Here is a 21347-nt window from a genome sequence, read left to right as displayed (position 1 = left end):
TCAAGTGACTCTTCAGGCAGTTTGCATTCCCTCAGAGCACAGTTTAGGGGAAGACTCCTTGAGCAGGTCCAGCACACAATCTCAAGAATGGATGCTTCACAGATGTCTTCCTGGGCATTGTCAATTGGTTGGGTATTCCTCAGGTATATCTTTCTGCTTCCACTCTGAAGACTCACCTTCCTCTCTTCGGGTCCAGAGTTCCAAGTCTTCTGGCTTGGAAAGTAGAATTCCTGCAATTTCCTTGAAAGGTGATGTTTCTGTACACCTTTCCTCTGTTACCATGACTTTTGCGCAAGAACAGGCCATTTTGGCCCAGAGAGCATGGTTCTCCCTTCTTTTTTACTTGGCCAGGGGCAATCACATAGGTTACCTCACCAGGTGGATCTTCTCGCACAAGACAAGGGCTCTCTTATCCCTCTTCACTTGTCCACTGTTCAACAGGAGCTGTGGGTGATGAGGTTTTGATCCTGTTCGGGCACCTCTTTTCTAAGGACATTCTTCAGGCTCTGCAGGAGGCTAGGAAACCCACTACCAGGAAATCATATGCATGTCCAAGTGTAAGCGATTTTCTTTCTGGTGCCCGTACAATATTGTACTAGGATGACTACTGTTCTTTTGGCCCTCACTTCAGCCAAGAGAGTGCCTGAACTTCAGACTGTCATGACTATTCCTCCTTTCTGTTTTCCACAAAGATAAGGAGTCTCTTCATACTAAAGCCTTCTTTTATGCCCAAGCGGTTTATTCATTTTCCTTCCTTTTTTCTTTCTCCGCAGTCTGTTTTTGCGAAAGTTCTTCACACCTTGGATTTGCATAGTCAGCTCGGGTAGTATTTGAGTAAAACTAAAGTTATTCGCATGTCGGAGCAGCTTTTTGTTTCTTTTCATCCCAAGACTTTGGGTTTGGCTGTCTGTAAACAAGCTGTCTCTTCCTGGATGTCATTTGTTTCTCTTCATGGAAAATGTCTTTCCTCATCAGTAAAGGCACACTCTACTAGGGCAGTTGCCTCCTCTGGTGCTTTTTTCAAGGGTCTGTATACCAATTCCATCCTTGAGATTTCTGCTTGGTCCTTTGTTCATTCTTTTACTAAGCTTTGCAAATTGGATGTTATTTCCAGGACTACGGCAGGTTTTGCCAGGTATCCTGCACGAGTCTGTAGAGGACTTTTCTGTGTCTTCCTCCTCCCAGGCTTCCTCTTGAGCTTTTGTGCTCTCTCTCAGGTGAAGAATACTGCAACAGTGAAATGGAAGGACATAACACAGTTGTGTAAAGTCTTACTATAGCAGTAGATGTCCTTCTCTTCACTGTTGCACCTATTAGCTCGCTCCCTCTTTCTTACCCCCCTCTGCTCTATCGCTTGCCATGTGCATTTCTTGGCCTCCTGGCTGAGAGGCTCGTTTTTCTTCCTTTTTTCTTATGGATGAACTTGTCTTTGTCCATAAAGGCATTCTGTTCCTCCTGAGGCTTTTTCTTTTCTGAGTGTGTGCATCCGCCTGTCACCTTTATGCCCTACACCTAGCACAGGGACGTGTGATGCCTGTAAGAACTAAAAGCTTTGGTATACTGGCTGGACATTGTGCTCTCCTTGGCAGGAGATCCCTTGGGTAAAGAATACTTCAGCAATGAAGAGAAAGACATCTACTGTAATGGTAAGATTTTACACAACTGTACTTTTTCTGGCTAGCTATGAGCTCTGTGGTACTGCTCACACTGAAGTCTGAGCTAACCACAGAGCTAAAATATGTAGACCTGAGCTAGCAGAGAGCACTCCATAATCTACAGGTCTAGAATCAGTAGCTACTTACAAAACACAGCTTAGCTCATCCCTTCCTGTTTAACTTGGCAGACCAAAAGCTCAAGCCAAGCTTATACTTGAGCTGAATCTGGCTTGCCCACCACTACTAAGAAGGACTTAATTTTGCATACAAAAATCAGAGTGGATTTTTAGTAAATGTGGTAAAGGAGGTTTGCATTTACTGATAAAAAGTAGTGTTTTAGTAAGCAGCTTTAACCACCTAATATTTCTAATTTATAGATGTGATCTGGGAAACACCCTTAAAAATTTGCTCATAAATGTTTTTGACAACTTGTAAACTCTTATCAGCTTTCATTATGCTAACTGTGTGGGACAGTGCTGTCTTTACTAGTGCACTATAAACTGCAGGAGACCACAAACGGGTTATGTATTGTAGGGAATATAAATACCTGAGCATGGTCAAGATCACAAAAATAAGTCCAGATTGACATAATTTATTCCACTCATTATTACAGTTCTGCATTTTTCAGATGCATTTTTGTGTTTTCTCTATGTTGTGTTTGTCTTGCATTTTGAATACATTTCTGCCATAGTATTCTAAAGTTTTGCAATAGAAGGTTAACTTTATTTATTTGCAGGGTATCTACACACTTTATCCATACATCCGTGCAAGAATTATCAGTGTGACTATTGAGGATGTTCAGATATTGTTAACCCAAGAAAATCCATTCCTTAGAAAATTTGGTGCTGATGCACAGAAACAAGCCAAACAGCTTGGTAAGTGTTCTTGTGTGCTCTTATTGTTTGTACTGTTTTTCACAAGTATTTTTTAATGATCTGATCGATTCACTTGCATATGAAATATATGCATGACATGTATGTAATAACTGAGCAAAGCACAAATACCTGCAGCTGTTCTGTACTGAGCTTAAATGTCTGTCAATAATGAATGTTAAAGGTATGGAAGAACCTCAAGCAGTTATGTGCAAATTCCTTCATTATATTGTTTTAGCAATCAATTTACTTAGCCAGTGTTTTGCATCTCTGTCATGCACACTTTGGTGGTGTGACCTATTTGGATCATAATCTAAGGGCTAATTGTATTCTGTTTCTGATACATATAGTATTTTGGTTATGTTCTGAAAAAAATTTAAAAAATAACCTTATTAAGTTAGGTTATTGTGCATGAGCCCCACTGTATAAGCATAATCCTGTCAGGTGAGAATAAGTACATCATTAGACAATTTAGAATGTTAGGTTTGTTTAAGCTTCATGAGCCATAAAATGTCTTGACATTTTGTTGGATGAAGATTAGTTTTCAGTTTGAAATAAAATGTTGCAAGATCTGAAGCTGTGAAGCTGTAATAGCCACAGTTACATACTTCATTGTTGTGGAACAGTGTTTATAACACGGATAACACTGGAACCACAAACATCCATGTTACTTTAATACATAAAGGCATATTTTAAGCTATGCTTTGTCTTACTGAATTATCTTCTTAGGAGGAGTGCACAAAAATGATTGAGAAGTCTTGATTGTATTGTTTTAGCCACTGACTGACTTAGCTAGTGCTGTTTTTGCATCTCTTTCATGAATGCAATCTGGTGCTGTGCCCTGAAGTGTAGCGTCCTTGTTAGCATTCAGGTATTGGTAATTTACCAATGAACTGAGTTAATTAAGGAACTGTTCTGATTAGGCAGTGGACCAGTGGTATTTATGGATGAACACCACGCCAGTAACTTGTGTATTTTTCTCTAAGCTGTCAGTGAAATAGAAACGCACCACTATTATCTTTAGTAGAGAGGCCTTACAGTGACTGAGGGATAAAGGGAGATTTTGTTAAAAATATTGCTGAAGATGTTACCTGTGGGCTGTAAATCATGTATGACTGGTCAAAAAAAAAAACAGCATTTTGGCTGTTGCTGAGACTGTGTCTGAAAAAAATATGTGTTTTTTAAGCAAGACTTTGTCCTCTGCTATATATACAATAGAAAAATAACATGCTTCTTAGTCAGCAATGGACACTGAACAAGTATAACTCTCAGCTTTGCCTGATTGTGACTCAAATTTTAGTTCTGTCCCAATGAATTTCTCCTAAAACCGGTAACATTTGGAGAAAAAATGGCAAATTACATTAATAAATAATGACAGTAATTAGAGTTATTGATTTCTTTTACTTTACAAAATGTATATTAATTCCTATTTTCTTATTCTATCAGTCTATGTATGTATTTATTTATTTATTTACTTCACATTTGTTGACCGGGAAAGTCCGACTAGGGCAGAGCCTATTTTCAGAGGAGGCTCGGGGAGAAATGCTTCAGACGCATGTCTGTGGAATGTGGGAGGAAACTCACATTAATGTAGGGAGAATGTGCAAATTCCACACAGAAGGCACCCCAGCCAAGAATTGAACTGGAGAATTACTTGCTCTGAGGTGACAATGTTAACTGCTGCACCACTGCACCGCCCAGTATTTTGAAATTGTCCCTGATTATTCCTGGATTTGCCCCTGACTGGTTAAGAGTTATGCCAAGAACAAGAAAGCAGAAGATTTTCTACCATTTTCATCCAGCGCAGCTGAAAAGTGAGACATTTAAAGGTAGCCCATGCTGGCTTCTTATTTTAAAAACAGGCATAGGGTCTGCATTGTGTTACGGTATATAGTGAATGTGTGTCTGTAGACAGTGCTACTGTGGAACCATTCAATTTTCATTTTAAGCACCAATAGAAGGGTATGTGCTTGAATAGTTCTGTAGTGGTAGAATCACACTTTCTAAACAAGAAAAAGTAATTCCAGAGTAAAAAGTAAGTATCCTTCCCCCTTTTTCTGGGTAGCAGTTGTTGATGATCATCGTGTTTCACTGTTGCAGTCATTACACTTGGGTTATCCTGCTGGCAGGCTACCCGCAGTCGGCCCGAGTTCCAAAGTCTAGGTCCGACGTCGGTTGCTGTCGCTTCTTCCCTGGCATCAGTGCGCCAGGGGTATAAAAGATGCAACCGATGCCATTTTCTTCAGTCTTTCTTGTCGCGCGGTGCCCGAAGCAAAAGCAGTTCGCAAGTGCCGGTCGGCTGACTCCTGAGATTTTTGAAATAGAGTTTCAGAACCGAAGTCTTCAATAAAGCTAAGTACCCCATTGGGGAAACTTTTTCTTGCTCCAGACCGATGTCAGTAAAAGTTAACAATTGTATTTCTTGTGGGAAGCAAATACCTCATAAGGACTTTTCACTCTTACTGTATTACTTGCCTAGGCCTTGACCACGACGTTACTAGTTGTCGGTTTTGTGCTAGATTCAACAAATGCACTATTAAACGGTTTGATTTTGCTTTACATTATTTTGGCCGAAGGTTCAACTATATAATGCCGTCGGAACAACCGATGATCGGAATTCACAAAAAGCACAAAGACAAGGAAAAGGACAGGCATCCGAGGTCCAAAACCGACGACAAAGTCTCTTCTAGGCCAGTTCGCCGGTTTTCAGTGAGGCGCTTTCGCAGCCCCTGACTACCTCAGAGCCACAGGCCGTATCTGACTCCCATGTGGAGACAGCTAGGCCTCTGGATACTCAAGGTATTGGGCCTATGGAAACTATTCCCTCAGATGGGTCCGGAGCCGCTGAGCAGGCATCGTCTTCTGAGGGTGTTTTCAGACCTTCACAGCTTACTATTAAGTCCTCTGCAGCAGCCAAGGTGCAGTCAAAGACACCATTAAAGACAAGGAAACAAGTACAGCATTCTCGTGGACAGTCATCCATGCCAAAGAAACAGATGCTTAAAATGGCCGAAGACTTAATTACTTTGATCAGGGGTTCCCAGCCCCCCCCTGACAAAAAGCCTAGGCAAGATGCTGACTATGATTCCTCTGACCAGGTTTCTATTTCCTCTGATTCCTCTTCAGATCAGGGCTATTCTCTCCCTCCCTATGAGGACTCTGATGCTGAAGAATCTATACCTTCAGCCTCTCCACCTGAGGATTATTCTTTTGGGGAAACTCTACACACCATGAGGGAGCATTTCCACTTATTCAGAATCCAAGAAAAGGCTCAGAGACTTTCTTTTACTGCCCCAGCACAGGCCTCTGGCTATCCCCCCTGTGCTTGATATTGTTGGTGATGTTTTCCCTGAATCCAGTCTGTCTCCTGATTCTTTACCCCCTGCACCAGTCAAGCCAGACAGGTATTACAGGGTCCCTGACTCATAAATTTCTTTATAAAAACCCTGCTGCTGACCCAGAAACAATTTCTCAGGGTCCCAAAGGGGTTAAAGCTTCCACTGCAAAAAACCCTGTCCCCTCTGATAGGGATTCTAGAGCTCTGGATAGATGGGGGAAAAAAGTTTACACTTCTGCTACTTTAGCTGTAAGGGCTTTAAACTGCCAGTTTCACATGCTTAAATATAAACAGTACCTCATGTCTTTGTTAAAACAGAAAATGCTTACAAATTCAGAAAATCCTGACAATAAGGAAATGCAGGAATTATTGCATGCAGCTGAACAAGTGGGAAAACATACTCTGCAGTGTGGTTTTGGTTCATTAGAAGCTTCTTGCAGAGCCGCAGTTACAGGCTCTGTCATTTGAAGGCATGCTTGGTTGAAAGAACAAAGTTTACCTGAACATGTTAAAGTAAAATTACTAGATGCTCCACTACAGCATGATACTTTGTTTGGTGTTAAGGCAGAAGAGGTGTTAAAGAAAATGGAGGATAAGGCAAAATCTATGCAGACAGTAAAGGATTTCTTACAGGTTCAACCGCCTAGGTGTAGTAGAAACTGGCCTTCACAAAATTGGTCCTTTCAGGTGTCAGACAGACCACAAAGAGGCAGATACAGATGCCTAAGAGGCAGATCTCAGCCCCAAGGCTCCTACAGACCTAAACAATGGGGTGCTTCTGCCCCCAAAGGAGGAGAAGACAAATCACAACCTTACAGGAAACAGTCCCAATGACTTTCCTCTACAAAGGCCAAGCACTTACCTTTTGGCAGCACCCCTGGGGGAAAGCTAGCACTTTTCACACAAAATTGGCACATAATCACCCAGGACAAATGGGTACTGAATATAGTTTGTCAGGGTTACAGTTTCCACTTTCACACCCTTCCAAAATCGAAAGGTTTGCCGGACCTGCCACAAAACCAATGGACAAAGGCACAAAAGGAAATTGCTGCTCTCATGGACATGGGAGCTATTCAAAGAGTACCACAGCAAGAACAGGGACAAGGATTTTACTCAAGACTTTTCCTAGTACCCAAAAAGGACAAAGCCCGGAGACCAGTACTGGACTTGTCAACCCTAAATACTTTCCTGGATGTTCCAAAATTCAAAATGTTAACACTTCAGCAACTTCTACCCATGCTGGGCAAGAAGGCTTGGCTAGTTACCTTGGACCTCAAGGAGGCATACTTGTATGTCCCAATCAGACAATCTTGCAGAAGATACCTCAGATTAATAGCTGGCTCAAAGCATTACCAATTCTCTGCATTGCCCTTTGGCTTATCTACTGCGCCCAGGGTCTTCACAAAATGCCTGGCACCAGTAATTGCATTTTGCAGACAAAGAGGAATTCAAATATACCCCTACTTGGACGACTGCCTTATTCAAGCAGAGAGCAAGGATATTCTACTAAAACATCTGGCATTTGTAAAAAGATTACTAATTTGCCTAGGGTACACAGTAAACGAAAAGAAATCAAAACTAGTGCCCTCTCAAGAGATAATATTCCTGGGTGCAAGCTTAAATACAACTGCCCAGATGGCTTATCTCACGCCAGACAAACAAAGGCAACAGACTCATTACTTTCAAATGATGGCAACAAAGACCCAGCTCCCTGCAAGAAAAATTCTGCAGGCCCTGGGATTCATGGCATCCTGCATTCTACTAATTCCATATGCAAGACTGCATATGAGGACACTACAGTGGTATCCAAAAAGTGTCTGGACTCAACATTGCCACAGCCCGGAAACAATAGTAACTATAATTCCCTGTCTACAACAGGAGTTTCGATGGTGGTCCCAGGCCTGTCACCACAACAAGGGACAGCCTTTCACCTTACCTACAGCCAGGCAGATAATAACAACAGATGCATCGGATTATGCCTGTGGGGCACACATGGCAGGGAAATGTATTCAGGGCACGTGGCCCAACAAACAAATGCATCTTCACATCAATCAAAAAGAGATGCTAGCTGTACAGAATGCCCTGACAGCCTTCAAGGATCTACTACATCCAGGACAACTATTACTAAAGACGGACAACACCACAGTTATGTGGTACATAAACAAGCAAGGGGGCACACATTCCTACCCCCTCTGCAGGCAAGCCATGACTTTGTGGAACACAGCACTGACCTATCAAGTACATCTGCAGGCACAATTCCTGCCAGGAAAGAAAAATATACTGGCAGACAAACTAAGCAGAAATCTCATGGATCCACACGAATGGAAACTAAATACAGGTCTTCAGCATAAGGAAATGGAGGTGCCCAGACATAGATCTTTTTGCCTCCCCTCACAACTGCCAACTACAGAAATTCTGCACAAGAACTTATCACCCACAAGCATGGAAAGTGGATGCTCTTTCATTCAGCTGGAAAACCCTGACAGTTTATGCCTTCCCTCCACTGCCTCTTCTTCCCAAGGTACTCCTAAAAGTCAAATAAGAGAAGCTTGTCTCAAGGCCCAGCCTGGCCTTTGCCTCAAATCCCTTATCTTCTGACTCAACGAAACAATCAGATTCTACACAGTCAACTCAGAACCTTAAGTCTGGCTGCATGGCAGATAACAGTCACTCAGACCACACCTCTCTCTAAAGCTGTTATGGATGTCATTTTAGAAGCCAGGAGGCCCAGCATTAGGAACTCTTACGCAAAAAAATGGAAGAGATTCTGTGCTTGGAACCAGGCACAAGGACTCGAACCACTTGTTCCAAATATACCTCAGATTTTACAATACCTAATTGAGATGCTGGACAAAGGCCTATCCTTTTCATCTATTAAGATCCATGCCTCTGTCATTTCAGGTCATTACAATACGGAACCTCCTATTTTTTCCCATCCACTACTAAGGCAGTACCTCAGAGGGGCAAGAAACATAAGACCCCCAAGGAGAGCACCAATACCTACTTGGGACCTCAATTTTGTTTTAGAAAAACTCACACTGCCTCCTTTTGAGCCAGCCAACACAGCTGATATAAAATTCTTATCATGGAAAACTGTTCTGCTCCTAGCAATAACTTCAGCAAGAAGAGTCTCAGAGTTACAGGCATTAATTACCAATTACAGGACATAATCAGCAATCACTGGAATATACTGCGAACCAGCACACACTTGGCTAAGTGGTTAGATGACAGATGTCTTTATTCCTACCGTAAAGGCAAAACTCTGGGATCACATTTCTCACATTAGAAAAGAATTACATCTCAGGATGTCTGCATGACCCAGACTACTCTATTAGGAGATGGATTAATTGGCTGTCATCCCTGTGGTCACTGCTCTTTCTGTAAATATATATTCACAACAAAGGAATTTACCAGTAAGAATACAGGCAGGATATTTAACATCAATCATTTTGCCAGTTGCAGCACGGACTGGGTGATCTATATGGCCACATGTACATGTCTGGCATTTTACATTGGACAAACATCTAGACAGTTACGTATTCGTATCTCTGAGCATTTAGGAGATATAAGAAATGCTAGAGCTACAAATTCTCTGTGTAAACATACTGTTGTACACAAAACGGCTCAATTTTCTTTCATTTGCATTGACAAGATTGTTGGTTATAGAGCTTTTAAAACTGGATGGCACAAACTGTTAAACAGTAAGGGAACCAAATGGATAATCAAATTAAGTGGTTTGTTTCCGCCAGGTCTCAATGATAAATTATGATGAACTACCTGTTATCATTATTTCAAAATTGTTATATACATTTTCATCTTTTGTTCTGACCTCGACATAGTTTTCACAGGTCCGATACGATTATTATCATTATCAAACAATATGTTTTAAGTATTCCAATTTTGGGAATACATGTTGGTTTAAAATTATGATGGTTTATTGTTAGTTATATCTCTCTTTTTGTCATTGTCATATTTCATTCACATTTTTTGGTCATGAATTATAATATTGTTTTTTTATAATTTATATAAACAGGAAGTGATGTCATATCTTTTTATTTGAATTACCTATAAATAGGGTCTGTTTAATTATCATGACCATACCACTGAAGAAAGCTAATTGCTGAAACCGATAAATGAGTATTCTGCTACACCTACTCGGGGTGCTGGATTTTTACTTTTGCATTAATGGCAGTGGAACCTTTCATCATTTTTCATCAGGACAGGGTCTCTCTAAGGACAAATCCAACATTTATGCCAAAGGTGGTTTCCGGTGTGGCTCTTAACCAAACCATTCATTTGCCAACTTTCTATCCGAATCCCCAGAATAAAGGGGAGAGACTTCTGCACACTATGGACATACACAGACAGCCACGATTCTACTTGGACAAAACAAAAGCTTTCAGAAAAACTGAACTTTTTGTAGCTTATGCTGCAGGATCACAAGGAAAGCCTATCTCAAAACAGACTATTTCAAAATGGATAGGACACTGCATTCGCTTCTGCTATGCACATCATGGCAAATCAGTGCCTAAGGGCATTAGGCCACATTCTACCAGAGCAGCAGCCACTTCAGCAGCCTTTCTCAGAGGAGTACCAACGAAAGACATTTTAGAAGCTGCAACCTGGAGTTCAGTGCACACTTTCACCAAGCACTACCACTTATCTCTCTACTCTATATCCAGAGCAGGCTTTGCCACTACAGTTCTGCAGGGCCTGGTAGCCTCTCCAAATCCTATTTAGGCCCAGCCACCCAACCTCAGCTTTGGGATTCTACCCAAGTGTAATGACTGCAACAGTGAAACACGAACATAGTACAGTTGTGTACCTACCATAAATGTAGATGTTCGAGTGTATTCACTGTTGCAGTCCAGGTTACCCACCCACCATCCCCCTTTTCATTGCTGGGACTTTTCTGTATTTCTCAACTCTATACAACCTATGTGGTGTATTTGCTTGTAGATGAAGGCAATGTTTATTTTATTACATGCATGTTTTTTGGCATAATTCTTTCCAGCCTTCCTATTTGGGGGCACCTGACATCTGGGGCAAGAAAAACTGAAGAAAATGGCGTCTGTTGCATCTTTTTATACCCCTGGCACACTGACGTCAGGGAAGAAGCGACAGCAACCGACGCCGGACCTAGACTTTGGAACTCTGGCCGACTGTAGGTAGCCTGCAACAGGATAACCCAAGTGTAATGACTGCAACAGTGAATACACTCTAACATCTGCATTTATGGTAGGTACACAACTGTACTTTGTGTCTTTCGGCTTTTAGGGGTCGCCACAGAGGAACTCTGGTCCGCTAATGATTGGCAGTAGATTTTTATGTGTCGAGTTGCCGGCCCTGACGCACAACCTTCAACGAAGGTACGCCCATTCATGCACGTCTCCACACAGAAGACGCTCTAGCTGAGAATCGAACAGGGCAACGTCTTACTGTGAGGCGACAACACTACCGCAGCACCACCACCGCAGTCTGGGTAGCAGTATGATCGGATAATATAAGCAGATTAAAACCATTGGTGATAGGAAAGTCACTGTGCTCTAGGTGTTTTCAGTTATATTCACAACCTACCTATAATCTTGAAAAAGTAATGCCAGAGTCTGGATGACAACTAAAATCTTTTCGTAATGGCTACACAGTAATAGTAGTAGTATCTTTTTAAGTACTGGTTATGCAGTATTTAAATGCAGAGGGCTTCCACAAAAATCTGTTCTACAGAAGCGGAAAAATTGATACTACCCAACCCAGTACAGCCTCTGTAGTGCAGCCGTTGGATAAAGTTCTAATTGGCAAGTGATATCAGGAATGTACAATGTCTGACTAATCCTCAGTTAAACATTTCTAGACAACCATTGCACTTGAGTATATTTTTCAACATATTTGCTTAATGTCTAGATGTGAAACCAATCACATTAGTTAGACGTAAACTGTGAGGTTAAATGCCTTCACCACCCTCAAAGATGACACCTGACTTGGATGACATTTAATAAAGCTGTTCTTGCTTTGTACCTGGTGTACCAGACCTCACAGAGGAAGTCTTTGCAGAACACCATGATGAACAGCAGAAGGGTCTAACTACTGAGGGAGCTGTAGGAGTTAATGAAAGGACTCTGACTCATGAGGTGCAAGAAGACTGACCACAGAATCCTGTCATCAGCTTGAGGAAAATTATTTACTGAATGTTTACTAATGTGACAGCCGTTGATGACAGGCAGCAGAAATGAACTGGTTCCCACTTGTAGACACAACTGTCTTGGCAGTTTTGTTACAAACGTGAGCTTTGTAACTACATGACTCAGACATGTGACATCTTCTTCCACTCACTTCAACCCAGTGTTTAGCAGATATTAATTTATGTTTACTTTATTGAGTCTTGTAACACAGTTGTGGGAATTACGGGTTTGGTTTTGTTGGTAGTGAAGATGTCTTGGGAGAGTCACTGTTGCAGTATTCTTAACAGATTGGTTGTAACTTTCTGACATCTGGATGGGATACCAAACTTCACCTTCCTAGGATGTACATCTGTATGATGACCACCACTTGTAAGCATTGGGGTATAAAACTGAACGTACGTACAAGATTCTAAGACTATCTCGCCACCATCCCAAATGCAGGTCATTACTTCTGACAGATTGTAATCATTTAGTCGTATGGTACCATAACTTTACTTGTCAGATCAGATAAATGCCCCTTTGGGGATCCTTACTTGTAAACTTTTGACTATTTTGCTAATTATTGTTGGATGTCAGCTAGGAGGCTAAGTGCGAGAGAGGTAGACATATTCTGTGCAAAGACTTGCCCAATAAGTACCTGATCTGTCTAGGCCCAGAACACGACTATAAATCCAGATTCATCTGTCGGTTGTTCATTCCAAAAGCTCTGTGGTCTAGGCTATCCACACTTAATAACCTTCCTCAAGACCCAGCATCTGAAATGCATGGCCTGCCCCCCACATCGGAAGGTCCAGACATCAGATTCCCACCTAAGAAAATAGACAGGAGAATACCTCCTCCTCTTCCCAATCAGATACACCTTCTAGACCCCATCTTACAGGCCGTAGTCTTAGAATCAGTAAAACCAGTGGTATGCCAATCGTCTTCTCATGAACCCTGTACTGCGACTCCACCATAGGCTGGTACTGCTCCCAGGGCCTTGCAGATGAGAGTGCTTCGATGAACTGCGACTCATTATTTCAGAGGGCCCTCAAGGAATCCCTTAGATCCTTATGCGGGAAGAGGTTCTTGGTTCCCAGATAGAAATCTCTAAGGCTCAGAACCCTTAAGCTTATTCAGGCAGACGTCACTATGAAAAATATTAGGAAAAACATTAAACATTCAGTGTCCCCTTCTGCATCCAGGGAGAAAGAATGGATTGAGTTTTCTTAGGTTATTTAAGGCAATCATGCCTCTGAAGTCATCGTATTTTGTGACTCAGCCTTTTCTGGCTACACCACATAAACAGGCCTTGGATTCTTCCTCCTCCGATGAGGAACCAGACAGGGATTTTCATCTTTCTCTCAATTAACTCTTCTTAGTTATACTCTGTAGAATAGATTTCCTCAGGTGAGGGCGATTCGCTCTCTCCAGACTCCCCCTGGAAGAAGCCTCCTTTGGAGTGACCTTACAAGGCATGATGAAACATATGACAGTCCAGACAGGTGTTGACTTGCAAAAGAGATACTACAACTTAATAGAGATGGGCACTTCTGCTTCTCCTCCAGTTCCCCCACTGCTAGATGCTTACTTGGATGCCTTTCATGCCAGTTCTTTTGCTCCAGATTTTCAGCCTCCTGCTCCAAAACGGCCAGATGAGTTCATCAGGAACTTTGTAGAACTTGAGTACCTCTAAAAAAAAAATCTCTGTTGCAAACCCAGCTGTGGTTTCCCTGGCCTCAGATAAACCTTTCAATTTGCTCTCTGGCACTAATGTTCTCCCCATTGACAAGGACAGTCAAGCACTGGATGGGGGAGTGTATACTTTCTCCACCTTAGCTTTTAGAGCTATAAACTACCAAGCTCACATGACCAAATACTTACTCTCTGTGCTAGAGATGTTAAAAAAGGCCATCACAGAGCCACAGACTGTGGAGTCAAAATAACACATTCAGTCTTCAGTGGCCCAGGGTTCTAAAATAACCAGGCACAGTATAAAATGCCGTTGTGATGCTATGGATGCCTTTTCCAAGGTGGCTGCCATTTGTTCAGTGATCAGGCAGTATTCCTGGCTGTGGGGTCAACCTCTTCCACATATTTTCAAGTCTAAGATTTTACTGTCCCTTGGATAACAATCTCCTTTTTAGCTCAGAAGCTGCCAGTCTCTTCAAGGCTTTGCAGGGACAGGTCAAAACAGTGAAAGATTGCTGTCAGGTTTTGCTACCTGCAGTTCCCAGTTACCATAGACATTATCCAGCTAATTCCACCTCCTTCCCCAAGAGGGATCCTAGAACTCATCGCAGGCAAAGTCAAATGCCAAAGAAAATATTCCCAGAAAAAACTCAGAGGAATACCCCTTCTGGGAGGCTTCACTTTGGTAGTAGACCCATGTGACTATTTGCCACTCGTCCCCCCTCCAAACCCTACCTCTACACTCCCCTTTCAAACAAGACTGTCTCCTTGCTCGTCTAGGAAGCACTAACTTCAGACAAGTGAGTCTTAAGCAGTATCAAGGAAGGTTATTCTTTGTCTTGGGAAAGCAGTCCAACTCCCAGGGAATATGTTCTCTTCCTTCCAACTAGATAACGCCTGCTAGACGCCATCGTACAAGACTTGCTGGACAAGGGATTTTTTTTTTTTTTTTTTTTTACATTTGTTTACTGGGAAATTCCGACTTGGAATGAAGCCAATTTTCAGTGGAGGCCTTGGAGAAGTGCTCCAGATGTATGTCTTTATAACATGGGAGGAAACCGGCGTACCTGGACAAAACCCATATGAACGCAGCGAGGGCATCGCTTCTCGGCCTTTTGGTGAAGATCAAGTGTAGTATCTACGAACATGCAGACTCCACATAGAAGGCACTCCAGCCGAGAATTGAACCGGAGAACCTCTTGTGAGGTGACAGTGCTACCGCAATTATAGAAGTTCCCACATCCTTTTATGAAAAGGAATTTTACTCCAGTATCTTCCTGTTCCCAAGAAATGTGGGTCATTGGAGACCCATTCTGGACCTTTCCAGGCTACATACCTTTCTGACAGTGCCCTCCTTCAAAATGCTGTCTTTACAAAACTTCTACTTTTCCTACTTCTTCGACCTTTTTTGGTCTCGTTAGACTAAAAGGATGCATCTGAAGTAGGAGAATTCATTTGTCAGCAACCTGTGGGTATGGATCCGATATCGGATCCGAACTGGCATGATTTATCCAGCTATGGATCCGAGCTCCTCTCTCCTCCCCTCGCTCATAATGCCCTGCTCTCCCTACATGACCTCAGATCTAGTTTGCCGCGCATGGTGACAGCTGGATTTTTCCTGAGCTAAGTCATTTTTCTTGTGAAAAATAGATTTTTTGTTAGTTTACATTTAATATCTGTGTGAAAGTTTTAGGTTTCCTATATATTTTATCTTTTTGGGCTTAATTTACTTTACCTTTTTTACCCTCCCCTCGCTGGTGGGTAGTAGTGTGTGTGAGTTGTCTTTGGGGCCTTGCGTGAGTGTGTAGTTTTTGTACTTTACTTTTTTTTTTTGTTGTTAAAAAAAAACAAAACAAAAAAAAAAACAAACAGCAGTATGTCTGAGGCCCCAAAGCCTATTTTCTCTAAATGCTCCGAGTGTGGCCATAAGCTATCCCCTGCTGATGGCCACACTCTGTGCGTTCGATGCCTTGGGGTTGAACACCTCACCTCTGGGTGTTCAATCTGTGCAGGGTTCAACCCCAGGGCATTGAAGGAGCGGAGGTCGAAGCTGGTCTTGGCGGGACTCTTGCCCCCGGACTTGGCTTCGGCCCCTGCCCCATTGGTGGTTACTGCTCCGGCAGTTCCTGCCTTGCCTGCTCCCCCTCCTCCTCCCGGGATTCAAACTCCCTCTAAGGGTTCAGAGGAGAGGGAAGCCAGGAAGAAGGACCGGAGAGAGAAGCACCACAAGCGGCGGGCCGAGACCTCCGTCTCGGCCCCACCGACTAAGCGGGCTTCTCCTCCGGCCTCTCTGGCTGCTGGCTCTCCTCCTCCTCGGCTCCGGTCTCCTTGTTTTTCACCGGAGCCTGAGGATGAGGAGACCCGACCTCCTTCGAGGCTATCAAGGCGGCACTCAAGGCCTACCTCGGTGGCCTCGTCGAGGTCTACCTACAGCCTCTCCGATGCTGATCTGGACCGGATGATGCGAAGGTTCATCCAGTCCCAGATGCAGATGGGAGTGCTCCTGCCCCCCCCCCTCTGGGGGGGGAGCTCGACCCCATTTTTCAAGCCCATAGCTCCTTCTCCGACCCGCTACCTGGGTTCGGAGCGCTCGGAGCCGGGCAGCTTTGGAGCCGGGGGTGGGTCGGCGCCGACAGTACTGGGTACTTCGGATCCAACCCTGCCCTTGAGTTTGTCGGATCCGACCTCTCAGAGCCTTGGCCCGAGCTTCGGATCTGAGGGACTCAGTGTGCCTTTGGCGCCGTCCCTGTCGGAGCGCACTGTTCCCTCTGATCCGAGGGGCTCGGCGCCGGCTCTGATCCACTCATCGGATCCAAGGGGGAGCCGACTTTCGGATCCTATTGTCGAGGCTGGCTCCCCCTCGGCTTTTGATGTGGTGGAGAGGGCTCTGTTGAGGGCATCCGGACCCCCGGCCCTTGCTTCGGCTCTGTCCCGCACTCCATCTGCTCTGGGCCAGGCTTCCATCACCCGGCCACTGAGACAGCCCTCTTCACTGCCCCAAGCAGTTCCCTTGGATCTGGACATTGCTGGTGAGGGCTCCTCGGACAGCTCCCCCCGAGGAAGCACCTCGCAAGCATACGTGTAAGAGGAGTCACATAGACTTCCCCGAATCTTTAACTGAAGACACTGACTTGGAGGAAGGGGAAGGCTCCCCAAGATCACCCCCTGAGGATGTCTCCTTTGGAGACATCATGGAAATGTTACGGATCAGAGGTGGGTGGTCTGCCCCAAAGTCTTCCTCTGACGAGTCCGTGTTCTTGTAGGCATTTGAAGCGGGCCCGTCTACCTCCTGGGTGTCCCCTCCTGCCGACCCCCTCATGGACCTTATTACCACCAGGGCGTGGAAGGAACCGGACACCGTGGAGCCAATCCCCAAGAGGCCCGACAGGATCCTTAGCCCCCCTGCTGACCGTGCCCACTGGAGCAAGGGACCCCCGGTAGATGCCATGTTGTCGGCAGCAGCCACTAAGAGGGAACTCACCCAGGAGAGTCCCTCAGTCCATCCCCCGAGCAAGGAGTCTCTGATGATGGACCGTTTGGGGAAGCAAATGTTTAGTTCAGCGACCTTCTCAGTGAGGGCGCTCAACTATTTGGCACATGTCATTAGGATGCAGCGCGATCTTATCAAGGAATACGCTGCATCCCCCCCAGAGTTCATGTCGGAGGAGGACAAACTTATGCACTCCACCCGTATGGCCACTCTTCGTTCTGTGACCAACACCTCTATGCGGTTACTTTCCCACGCTACCAAGGGAGCCGCTAGAGCTGCAGGAGCAGGCCTAGTCACAAGATGGCAGGCCTGGCTCCGCCACTGCGATTTTACGGAGCCCTTCAAGGCGTCATTCGCGAATGCCCCCTTTGAAGGTTCTGCCCTTTTTGGCAAGACGGTTCGCGAAACCTTGGTTCAGAGCGAGAAGGACGGGAAGATGCTGTCTGCCGTCGGAGTCCGTTTCTCTGTGCCCCAGAGGTCCTACTCTAGGAACCAAAAGGGCCAGAAGAAGATGTGGTTCCGGAAGTCGCAGCACTCCCAACCCGCTCCGGACAACCAGTCCTTCCGCAGCAGAGGAGGACAGGGAGGACGCCGCCCTAGGGGCAGAGGGGCTCCCAGGAACTTTGGGTCCAGGGAAACTTTCTCTGAACGGCCCACGCAGCAACGCTGAGGGGTTGCCCGACTGCTCCACTCTGGAGGCAGTCGGGGGACGTTTCTCGGAGCACCTAGCGGCATGGGAGTCCATTACATCGGACCGCTGGGTACTCCAGATTATATCCAGAGGTTACAAGATCCCCTTTCTTCATGTCCCAAAGTTAAAAACCCTCCCCGATGTTCCACCCGATCAGAGGGAGGCCGCTTCAGCAGAAATTGGCCATCTGCTGAGAAAAAGAGCCATCCAGCCCATTCCCCCAGACCAGATCGGATCAGGGTTCTACTCCAGGTTCTTTTTAGTGCCAAAAAAGACGGGGGACCTAAGACCCATTCTGGACCTGTCCCTGTTGAACCTGGCAGTTCCCACAGAGAAGATCCGGATGGTCACTTTGCAGTCCATCCTCCCCCTTCTAGGGGAGAATCACTGGATGTGCTCTATAGACCTCAAGGATGCGTACTACCACATTCTGATGGACAGACAATCCAGGAGGTTTCTTCGCTTCCGGCTGGGAGCCAGTCACTACCAGTTCAGGGTCCTTCCCTTTGGTCTCACCACAGCCCCCAGGTAGTTCACCAAAGTATTAGCAGTGGTTGCGGCCCACCTGAGGCTTCAGGGGGTGCAGGTCTTTCCGTACCTAGACGACTGGCTTCTCAACTCCCCAACAAGGCATCTACTCTCTTTGGCAAGAGACTCCTTTCTTTGTCTCCCTGGCTAGGCATCACGGTAAACATAGAAAAGTACAACCTGGTCCCTACTCAAATAATAGAATTTATAGGAGCCAGGTTAGACACGAGAAATTTGAGAGCCTTTCTCACAACCGACAGAGTTCGGAATCTACGACTTCAGGTGCGGGCCATCCTTCACTCCAGCTCAACACCTGCGGAATTGATCCTGAGGGCGCTAGGGTCTATGGCGGCAGCGATTACTCTTCTTCCCCTCGCCCGCTTGAACATGCGGGTACTTCAATGGACACTTCAGGTGCAATGGTCATTTCTCTCCCTCCCCCTGTATCATCCCATTGCAATCAGCAAGGCTTGCAAGCGGTCTCTCTTGTGGTGGCTCCATTCCCCGGACCTCCACAGGGGCCGCCCCTTTTGTGCATCTCCCCCTCTCGCCGCAGTGACCACAGATGCTTCCCGCCTCGGGTGGGGGGGGGCATTTTGCGGGCCGGACGGTCCAAGGCACGTGGAGCGATTCAGAGACCTCCCTGCATATCAGTGTTCTGGAGATGAGGGCGGTGCTCTTGGCGTTGCAAGCACTTCAAGCCCTCCTTCCCCTGGGAACAATTGCGATTCAATCAGACAACATGTCGGTGGTCTGGTACATCAACAAACAGGGGGGAACCAGGTCTTACCCTTTATGTCGAGAAGCCATGAGAGTGTGGGAATGGGCGATCTCCACCAACCGCTTTCTCATTGCAACGCATATTCCGGGTCGGACCAACATCCTGGCGGACAAGCTCAGTCGCACCATTCTCTCCCCGTACGAGACGTCTCTCAATTCTCAAGTAGCGAAACGTATCTTCGCACAGTGGGGGACTCCCTGTTGCAATCTCTTTGCTTCTCCCTTAAACGCCAAGTGTGACAGTTTTTTCGCTCTAATCCCCCCTCCAGGGGATTCTCCGAGAGACGCTGTGGTGCATGCTTGCCCTCCCGGTCTTCTTTACGCATACCCCCCCCTCTACCTCTGATGCTACAAGTACTTCAGAAAGCCTCTCGGTTGGGGTGCAGAATGATCCTCATTGCCCCGTTCTGGCCTCGACAGATCTAGTTCCCTTACCTAAGGTCTCATTCAGTGAATCCACCTTGGATTCTAGATCCCATTCCGGATCTGATATCACAACCATCGAACCTACCAACTCCGAACCTGGACAACCTGAAGTTGACTGCTTGGCTGCTCCAGTTCCACTCCTAATCAGGACTCCCGGTATCTAGTCCCCAGTTAAGGCCATTCTGGTAGCGGCCCACAAGCCCTCTACCAGAAAAATTTACCGCAGTAAATGGAAGCGTTTCTTCATTTGGGCAGAGCGGCAAGGCCTAGATCCTTTCACGGTTCCCTTTCCTTCGGTTCTAGATTTCCTTACTACTCTCTTTAATGATGGCGCCAGTAGTTCCACGGTCAATGTTCAGCTGGTGGCCATATCTCATTACCATGTTGGTCATGACTCAGGGTCTCTTATGTCAGCTAAGTTATGCAAAACCTTCCTAAAAGGCACCTTTTTGCTCAGACCCCCTGTCAAAGAAACTGTTCCCCCGTGGGATCTTTCCTTGGTACTTTAGGCCTTGACCGCTCCTCCCTTCGAACCTGCGGCCACAGTCGATCTTAAATTCTTGTCCTTTAAGACTGCTTTTTTGGTAGCCATTACTTCGGCTAAGAGAGTTTCTGAGCTTCAGGCCCTGTCCATGAAACCGCCTTATTTGATCTTTCATCCGGACCTGGTGTGCCTCAGGATCAATCCCTCCTTTCTTCCTAAAGTAGCTTCGGAAGTTAACATTAATCAGTCCATCAACCTCCCTGTTTTCTTCCCTAAGTATCAAAACAAAGGCGAATACAAGCTGCATTCCTTGGATGTTCACAGGCAGCTTCGTTTTTACCCTCATAGGACAGCTGGTCATAGGCAATCAGACCAGTTGTTCATTTCTTTTACCAAATTCAATCTGGGTAAACCAATTTCCAAAGTTTTTGTCACTCTGGATTTCTCAGTGTATTCTGTTGGCGTACCAAGCCTCTGGAAGGCCCGCACCGGAGGGAGTCCATGCTCATTCGACCCGGTCTGTCTCTACTTCAGCGGCCTTTAAGTCTAGGGTTCCTCTGGATGACATTTGTTCAGCAGCCACTTGGGCTTCATCTCATACCTTTATTACTCATTACAAGCTGGACGTCACGTCTAGAGGTAGAGCATCCTTTGGCTCCGCGGTGCTCCGGAATATCCTTCCATGATGGCCACCCAAGATTCAGGTTGCTGGGGACTCTGTCCCACAGGTTGCTGACAAATGAATTCTCCTACTTCAGATTTAGAAGTTATGTACTTACCATAACTTTCCATCTGAGTAGGTGGATTCATTTGTCTGCAACCATCCCGCCCTCCTATCCCCCTGGCCTTGTCAGTTCCTGCATAGGGTGTGTTACCCTTTAGTTAGGGTAGTTGGTGCAGGGCAAACTCGATCTGAGGTCATGTAGGGAGAGCAGGGCATTATGGGTGAGGGGAGGAGCTAGGAGCTTGGATCCATAGCTGGATAAACCATGCCGGTTCGGATCCGATATCGGATCCATACCCACAGGTTGCAGACAAATGAATCCACCTACTCGGATGGAACGTTATGGTAAGTACATAACTTCTAATTATCTCCATATCTCCATCTGCCGTTCCTGCAGAACATTTCTCAGGTTCTTTACTGGGTCGTCACATTTTTAGTTTACTGCTTTGCTTTTTGTAGTTCCAAGGGTTTTCACAAAATGTCTGGCTCCGGTAGTGGTTTTCTACTGCA

At 45.4% G+C, this 21347-nt stretch overlaps 1 protein-coding gene across 2 annotated transcripts in view; it reads left to right on the top strand.

The window, feature by feature from the left end:
- Nucleotides 1-21347, top strand: part of NSUN2 (NOP2/Sun RNA methyltransferase 2) — a 1231765-nt gene that overhangs the window by 1002490 nt on the left and 207928 nt on the right. For both annotated transcript variants that reach the window (XM_044065403.1, XM_044065402.1), the window contains exon 17: nucleotides 2392-2530. In XM_044065403.1, the coding sequence (XP_043921338.1) occupies nucleotides 2392-2530 (139 nt within the window). The remainder of the gene's footprint in view (nucleotides 1-2391; nucleotides 2531-21347) is intronic.

Source organism: Protopterus annectens, chromosome 3.part0, assembly GCF_019279795.1.
Source record: "Protopterus annectens isolate FY-2018-M chromosome 3.part0, PAN1.0, whole genome shotgun sequence".
Taxonomy (NCBI): domain Eukaryota; kingdom Metazoa; phylum Chordata; order Ceratodontiformes; family Protopteridae; genus Protopterus; species Protopterus annectens.
Note: the sequence above shows the minus strand (reverse complement) of the source record. Positions and strands in the feature narration are given on the sequence as shown.